This window comes from Grammomys surdaster, unplaced genomic scaffold (genome assembly GCF_004785775.1).
Source record: "Grammomys surdaster isolate TR1022 unplaced genomic scaffold, NIH_TR_1.0 126086, whole genome shotgun sequence".
NCBI lineage: Eukaryota > Metazoa > Chordata > Mammalia > Rodentia > Muridae > Grammomys > Grammomys surdaster.
Window position 1 is genome coordinate 2,170,379 of NW_021620894.1, and position 8,701 is coordinate 2,179,079.

At 38.7% G+C, this 8,701-nt stretch overlaps 2 protein-coding genes across 2 annotated transcripts; one reads left to right on the forward strand and one right to left on the reverse strand.

The window, feature by feature from the left end:
• Positions 1–1,144: 1,144 nt before the first annotated feature.
• On the forward strand, positions 1,145–2,071 carry LOC114611236 (olfactory receptor 8D1-like). The gene has a single exon (XM_028755882.1). It carries the CDS (start codon positions 1,145–1,147, stop codon positions 2,069–2,071), a length of 927 nt encoding a protein of 308 aa, XP_028611715.1.
• A 5,697-nt stretch (positions 2,072–7,768) lies between these two features.
• LOC114611217 (olfactory receptor 149-like) lies at positions 7,769–8,701 on the reverse strand. The gene has a single exon (XM_028755867.1). The coding sequence runs from the start codon at positions 8,699–8,701 to the stop codon at positions 7,769–7,771; it is 933 nt and encodes a 310-aa protein (XP_028611700.1).

Here is an 8,701-nt window from a genome sequence, read left to right on the forward strand (position 1 = left end):
ACACAAGGGCTTCTTTTTCTTGAAGAGTGCTTTGGAAGAACATTCTTTCATATTTTCCCAAATATGTAATATCATTTTGATAAAATCTGTGAAAGCCAGAAATACTTATTTCCCCTTTTCTATGGTTTTCTCAAACCTAATTTTCAAGAAATTATATAAGATTCTGAGATAATAATGTACTCTTTGCTGGAATTGCTCTCCTGCTGTTTTAATCCCATTTAGGATAGTACATAGGTGACAATTTTGAGAATAGTTGAAATGGAGAAAACTCTCCTTGTAAAACTTGGGGTAAACAAGTATAGAACAGGATGTTGAGTTTCATCACAGCGCACTGTAGAAATAGCTGTTTAACAGCCTTTATGAATATAGTCAGGATCCAGGGGTTTTTCAATGAGAGACAGTTTTCTTCTTGTAGTGACTAAATGCTTTTTATACATGTACATCTCCACCTTTCCTCCAGATGGAGACTGAAGAACCAAAAGTGTTTTCAAAGCAGTGGAGTTGAGACTACCATTTTCTAGTTTGTAAGTATTTTGAAGATAACCATATGTAAAGAAACTAGAAAAACAGTTTTAGAATCTTCCACAGTCTTTTTCTCTTTTTACTTTCTTGATTTATTTCATTGAAATTTTGTTGAATTGGTTCACATAGTTTGTTTTGTCTTTGAGAAAGAATTGAACGATGGAACCTAGGTTGATACTATAATGTATATGGCCAAAACTGCTATCAAAGCCACATCAATCCTGTCTCAGATCCCTGAGTCGAGTTTTAAATGGATGAGCTAACACACACAGAATTTCCTCTCTTCATCTGACTGCACATGCTTCTTCCTTTCTTTAGGGCAAAATTTACTTTGCTGTTACATAAAGATTAATCTTTTTAAGTCAGCAAGGAAATATTTTATTTTGCAATCAAAATTCACAAGAGAGAAATTTGAAGGAGATATAGTTAGGTCTTTGACAAGAGTTGAAAATAATACAGTGGTACTTTTGTAAGCTCTGTTTGAACCTTTAGCTTTATTTGGAAGATGAATAAAGTTCTTCCACAAAGATATATTTAGTTTTTGTATGATATCAGGCATGTCCATTGTAGTATGGTAGTAAACTAAACTCTGATTTTCTATTTCCACAGAAATCATGAAAGAATGGGCACTGGGAATCATTCTGCAGCAGTTGTGTTTGTCTTGGTGGGATTAACACAGCAGCCTGAGCTCCTGCTGCCCCTCTTCCTTCTGTTCCTGGGCATCTATGTGGTGACAGCAGTGGGGAACCTGGGCATGATCCTGCTCATCACAGTCAGCCCACTGCTGCACACACCCATGTACTATTTCCTCAGCAGCTTATCCTTTGTTGATCTCTGCTATTCCACTGTCATTACACCTAAAATGCTGGTGAACTTCCTTGGGAAGAAAAATGTGATTGTCTATTCAGAGTGCATGGCCCAGCTCTTTTTCTTTGTAATCTTTGTGGTGGCTGAGGGTTACCTCCTGACTGCCATGGCATATGATCGCTATGTGGCCATCTGCAGACCATTGCTGTATAATGTGATCATGTCCTCCAGACTCTGCTCACTGTTGGTGCTGGTTGCTTTCATCTTAGGCTTTTTCTCTGCCTTAGCACACACAAGTGCTATGATGAATCTGAGCTTCTGTAAATCCCACATCATAAGCCATTATTTCTGTGATGTTCTTCCCCTCCTAAACCTCTCCTGCTCTGACACAAAGCTGAATGAACTCCTTCTATTTATCATTGCAGGATTCAACACCTTGGTACCCACCCTAGCTGTTGTCATCTCCTATGTCTTCATATTCTGCAACATCTTGCACATCAGGTCATCAAAGGGCAGGTCCAAAGCATTTGGAACCTGCAGCTCTCATCTCATGGCTGTGGGGATATTCTTTGGGTCTATCACCTTCATGTATTTCAAGCCTCCTTCAAGTAACTCTCTGGAGCAAGAGAAGGTTTCTTCTGTGTTCTATACCACAGTGATCCCCATGCTGAACCCATTGATATACAGTTTGAGGAACAAAGATGTAAAGAAAGCATTGGGCAGATTTGTGGCAGAGAGATAAGTATTACATTCAACATATGATGCATGGTAGAAGTGAATTGTTCTAATGCGAATATATTCTTTCCATTAATTTTTATTTCTCTTTTGAAATATTCAGCATATCTATGCTTATGGTACTGGGATTAATCTCAGAGCATTTTGTGTTTTAGGCAAGAACTGTACAATGGGGCTATATCTAATATCCATATTTTTAAAAATGCCTTAGCACATAGAGTGATTCAGTTTTCTGGGAAAATAGAAAATGATTTTGTAAATATCATATCATTGCTTTGACACGAAAACTGATCTTTTTCTGTTATATAAAAAGGAATGACATGGCAGATTTTCTTTAACCTGAATCTTTTCATCCTACTATTCAGTGTTGATTATTGAAACCATTCTCTGTTTGGAGTTCAGCAGTAGGGTGTGTGGTCTCACACACCCTTTCAAGATCCAGAAACAACTGTGAGTGGCTCTGGCAAACAGGCTCAACAGAAACAAGCTCAACTTCTTTAATTCACGATTGCAATGACTGTTACGTTTGGATGATATAATTTTACCTCCTTTCTCCCTATCTTCTAAGTCTAATTCTCCCTCCTTAACCCCCATCTGTAATGTTTCTTGAGCCTTAGAAGGGATAGTAATACAAATGTCTTGATTAGGCTTCAGGCCTCATTTTTCACTTTCCCCCAGCATTTTAGGTAGCCGTTAGTCTCTATTTACCACTGTTCAGTGTAAATGGAAACTTCTCTAATTAGTCTTGAGAACCTCTTTTGCCTAAGGAAATAAAGAAAATAGAAGACAGTTTGTAATTATGACTATTTGGAAAATAAATATTAGTATTTCCCACCACAGAACTGATCTGAAAACTATTGATGGAATCTGGGATTTGGGGAGTGACTCTCTTCAGTAGTATCAGCACAGTGACCATGAAACTCCAACGCATAGTTCTAACCCAAGGATGCAAATGTTCCTGGCCATAACCAGGGGACAGAAACATGTATAGATAACATGAAAACAGATTGTTAGGGAAAAAAGGACATGAGTAGGGCAGAGATAAGAGAGGCTGGAGTTTAAAGAAGAAAAATGCAAGATGCATAAAACATACGTATGAAATAGTCAAAGTACAAATAGTATATTTTTGAAAAGAAGACCTGCAATGTGAGAGACAGTGAGCTGGTCACTAATACTGAATATTTATGAATATGCAACTCATTTGTGGGTCCATTCATTAATATTTGAGAGGACAAGACAAATGCATAAGAATATCAAAACCAACTCAGGAGAACACTGCAGTTTCAGTATGCAGCTTTTGCTCAATGTAACTTAATTCGGTTTTTCTATTCAGATGATTCAAGATTCTCAATTTCCATTAGGTCCTGACTTTCATGAGTTGATAGCTCCTTATACTAAAACAATGATAAATTAGTTTACACTCACCTCATCATGATTATTATCAAGTGTAAATTGTTGTTCAATTAGCTGCAGTATAAGAAATCCCCTGAGAGTATAAAAATGAGGAAAGAGCCAGAAAACCGAGAGAAACAGGGACTCCCAGGAGCTTGAACTCACGCAGCATCCCAGGCAAAAATGAATCACCCGTGATGCCTGCCATTAGAAGTTCTAATCCAGATGGGCCAGAAGTCAGGATCCTCGCCCTTACCCTCACCCCCTACCTTTTCCCAGCTGCACAAGGTTCCCTGAAGCTTGGCAACTGCAAGATCCTGCTTGGAAACTGCAGATAGACTCAAAGCAGTGTACCATATCATCTGAAGAATAGCAAGGAGATCATAACTCAAGCAGTGTACCATATCTTCTGAAGAATAGCAGGTTGCAGTCCTCCTCGCCCCCACGAATAACTAGGGCCTGCCAGTCGGGTCAAGTGGCACCCAGACGTGGGGCTCGAGGAACGGACCCCTCTGGACGGACCCTCATTGAGAGGATGTGCGCAGGACATCAAGATTAAGCGAGACAGAGATCAAAACCCGCGACCTGTCATCCACGGAACCAGGTTGATGCTGCCATCAAGAAGACGGTTGAAGTTCATTACCATCAGCCGAAAATTGAAGAGGATCCAGAAGTGACTCTGCAGGAGACTGACACAGCTGCCAGCTGCCCTGCCTCCCCCCTACGGTCGACCGCTAGACTTCCACGCCCTCCAGAAGGGTTCCTGGTATGCCTGGCTTTGCCCCCGTTTCTCTCGATAGAGAGCTTGGCCTCTTGATCACCACAACAAAAATTGGCTTTTTCCTAAACCAAGGCCGCCCTTGATATGGCCGCTAACATTGGGGAGCCTTCCTTTATGACAATATTACACCCCAAACTGACAAATGGTTGGTAAATTGAACATTTACAAGGGACTAGGATGGCTGTGAGTTAGCCCAATGACGGGATTATTGTAGGTCCACTTCCCAGGGGCCCACCCAATGCAGCCGAAAAGGAGTGCGTGGTGCTGGGAGTGGGTGCAGCCTACATGGCCTAAGACAGGGCCCTCACCCTCCTTTCACCCACATCGGAGTCCCTTGACGTTGCCCATCGTCGACAGCCTAAAACCTTTGACCATCGATGTGACTCGTCTCACATCAGTGTTTTGGGGTTGTGAACTTGTCTAAGACCCCCCCATAATTAGACGTCCAAATTCAAAATTCACATAGTTGGGATTGATCATAAGATGCCTTCTCTAACTAAACAGAGAAGGGGGAGATGCCAGAAGCCAGGACCCTCGCCCTTACCCTCACCCCCCACCTTTCCCCACCTGCACAATGTCCTCTGAAGCTTGGCAACTGCAAGATCCTGCTTAGCAACTGCAGATAGACTCAAAGCAGTGTACCATATCATCTTAAGAATAGCAGGGAGACCATAACTCAAGCAGTGTACCATATCTTCTGAAGAACAGCAGGTAGATCATAATTCAAGGCAGTGTACCGTATAGACCATGACATGTTTCAAGGCACAGGCCAAGAAGATTTTGTACTTTTCCACCACCTGGCCCCTCTTACCCCCTCCCCTTGTGAAACATGCTATAAAAAAGCATTTCATGTTCAAAAATAAATAAATTATTTATAAAAAAAAAATGAGGAAAGAAGGAAAATATTTATTTTTAATTGCAGACAATATAGTAGCTTACTCCTTAATCCCTAGAGAATTAGAAATAAAACTAGCATAAAACTTCAGTAAGGTATTGAGAGATAAATTAATACTCAGAATTTAGTGGGAAATGTATGTAGCTACAAGACGTAAATTCCACTGTAATGAGGTATTCAGACTATATGTGCATGTATTGAACAAAAAAAGTGAAGAATTGATCTGAAGAATATTCTCAAATACACTTAAATAAGCAAACAAACACAAAACCTTAATATTGAGCCCTTAGTCATTCATCAAACAGCCAATGTGATAAATTTTAAATTTTTAATACTTATAGATAAGAGTCATTTGGTGTAATTTAAAGCCAAAATTTGATTTTATACTATTCTTTTGATATTATCAATTTTAATGTATGCCTATCTTATGCCTTTTGAGTTTGCTTCTTCCAATGATAAAATTTACAAAATGTGTTCTCATGTGCTCAATAATCATTTATTTTTTGTATCAGTTATGTTACTATTGATAACATTGGTCAATAATTGAATCAGGGAGGGTTATACTCAAAAACCCCAACATGTCTCTACAAACTATTGACTATTGCTATGATTTGTTATGAATAAGATTCATTAAGATTTATTCTTCTGTATTAATGAATAAATATGCTACCAATAACCATAAGAGTCTGTTATGAATAAGAGGTGAATTAATTTTGGATTAGAATTTTTTTCAGAAAAATTCTTATTTTTACAAAAACTCAGAGAATATAGATACTTGAGAAAAGCTCCAAATTTGAAATCTAGCATAAAGATATATCACAAAGCCTTCATCTATGTTTCTAAAAGGAATTTGAGTAAAAATTGGAAGGATGTTTTTAAGTGAAATTATTATACTCTAGTTACTGAGGGAAGGAAATATAATTCTCATAAATTGGGACCGTGCAGTAAAATAAATCACTTCTTTACCTACTAAATGCATTGCATGTTTTCTGTACATAGTTCAAAATCAAGCTATATTATATTGGGCCTAGAGGAGGCATCTAGGACAAGACTGCCCTCGGCAGGGTCTTGCCATCTCAGTGATCTATCAACTGTCAGTACTGGTTCCCTACCACTTCATTAATCAGCATTTTGCTTCCCTCTTACACCATCCCTTCTAGTGACCAAGCACTCCATTGATGTTTATTTGTCCAGTAAATAGAAAACATTGCTTATATCATATTTCTTTTAATGAATGCTTTTTGAAGTTATTTTTCTTTTTGCGATTATATCATTCCCCCCCCTTTCTCCCTGCAAATCCTCCCGTATTCCCATACTTATTCTCTTGCTAATTCATGCCATCTAGTTTTCATTAACTGTTCTTACATAGAGCTAGTGATGTCACATATCTTGGAAGAAAACTTGCAACTGCCACTTCACTACACCACCAATATATTTAGCTACAATCTAAATAGTTTTCCTTAGACCCACAGATAATAAATACTCTTTTAAAGACGAGGAATATAAATATAATTTTTAAAGTAATGAAGTAGAGACAATGGCTCAGATCCCAGTATCTACTTTAGGCATGTCCTGTAACTCTAGCTCAAAATGATTTGAGATTATCTTCTGGACAAAAAGGCATATGAACATACACAGAGTGTATATATTCACAAATATACAGACATTCTCACATATACACAGCCATACACATTCATGCATGTACACACACAAATACATACTGTCTGTAAATAGATGATAGAAAGATAGATAGATGATAGATAGATAGATAGATAGATAGATAGATAGATAGATGTGAGAGAGAGAGAGAGAGAGAGAGAGAGAGAGAGAGAGAGAAGACAGGGATTCTACCTATATATGATTGATGCACACAGGAAAAAAGGAAATCTACAGGAGGACATAGAAATGACAGCTTCTGTGAAAGGAAAGAGTCTGAAATGACAAATGAATTGCAGCTTAGACTGTGAAAAGGCATTTATATGTGCTGATAATTCCAGACCCAAATTCAATTTTTTTTTTTTTAGAAATTAAAACCAACTGAATCTGCCTGCCATTCACAAAGTTTCCTCATCTACTACCTAGAAATTCTGTTTCACCACTCCTAGTATATGACCAACACTTATATCTTCACAGGTGACTGAAGATATAAGTACACTGTTTCATCCATAAGAACACAATTGTTTCCCATCTAGATATGTTTCCCAATATAACTTAGTTATGATTCATGACTTTTCAGCTATGTTTCAGAAATCACAAATAGATGGCAAGGCCATGTAATTGAAATTCTTCGATTTCTATCAAGAACCCCAAGACTTTGAAATGAGATCTCATTAATTTTAGATGTTTTTGGAAATAACAGCAACAAAAAAATTGTGTTGGTGAAGTAGTAAGTAAGAAGGAAAAGTACAATAGTAGGGATAAGAGCATAAGTCAGGCAAAGGAAATTTCCAGATATTCTGATAATTGGAAAGAGATACTCTTTGCTGATAAAATAATTTATTAGTTCATCTTGAGCTGTTTGTTGTTAATCTTTAAGATTTCAAAACAGTGGTGACATATGTGCTATCCATTGCACAGAAAGGAAAGACATTTGAAGACACTATAGTATTAAAGTATTAGATCTAAGCCTTTCTTTATCATTTTTTAGATAACATAGGTCCATGCTGTAACATTTTCTTTAGAGAACATTTTGCTTCCTTATTTCTTAGGCTATATATCAAAGGATTGAGCATAGGTGTCACCAGGTTATTCAAGACCTGAACAGCTGCATTAAGCCAGGGATTAGGTGTGGGCTGGAGGTATATAAGAACCACTGGCATAAAGGCAAGAAGGATGGCAGTGAGATGGGCACTGCAGGTAGAAAAGGCTCTATGCCGTCCCTCAGTAGAGCGGATCTGCAGAATGGAGCAAAGGATGAAGCTGTAGGAGGTGAGGATGAGAAGGAAACAACTGAGTGGCATCAGGCCCACACTGATGAGCCCAACCATCTCCAGGGCTGATGTGTCTGCACAAGCCAACTTTAGCATCACAGGGATATCACAGAAGTAGTAGTCCACCTCATTGGGTCCACAATAGGGCAACTGGAAGGTGAGAGTGGTCAGAAAAGTAGCCTGAATGCAGCCAAAAAATGATGTCCCCATAGCCATGATGGCACATACTCTGTGGTTCATGATTATTGAGTACCTTAGAGGAAAGCATATGGCAACAAAGCGGTCATAGGCCATCACTGTGTACAGGAAACACTCAGTACAACCAAGGAAATGGTAGAAGAAGAGCTGGGACACACAGCCTGCATAGGAGATGGCTCTACTATTTCCTGAGAGGTAGAATAGCATCTTGGGAGAGCTCACAGAAGGGAAAAATATGTCACACACTGACAACTGGCACAGGAAGAAGTACATGGGTGTATGAAGCCGAGTGGAGGAGACAATTGTGAGGAGAATGAGCAAGTTCCCCACTAGAGTGAAGATGTAGAAAGACAAAAACAGGACAAAGAGCATGGTCTCCACACCCTCTGTGTGGGGGATGCCCAGAAGGATAAACTGAGTCACTATTGAGAGATTCCTCAT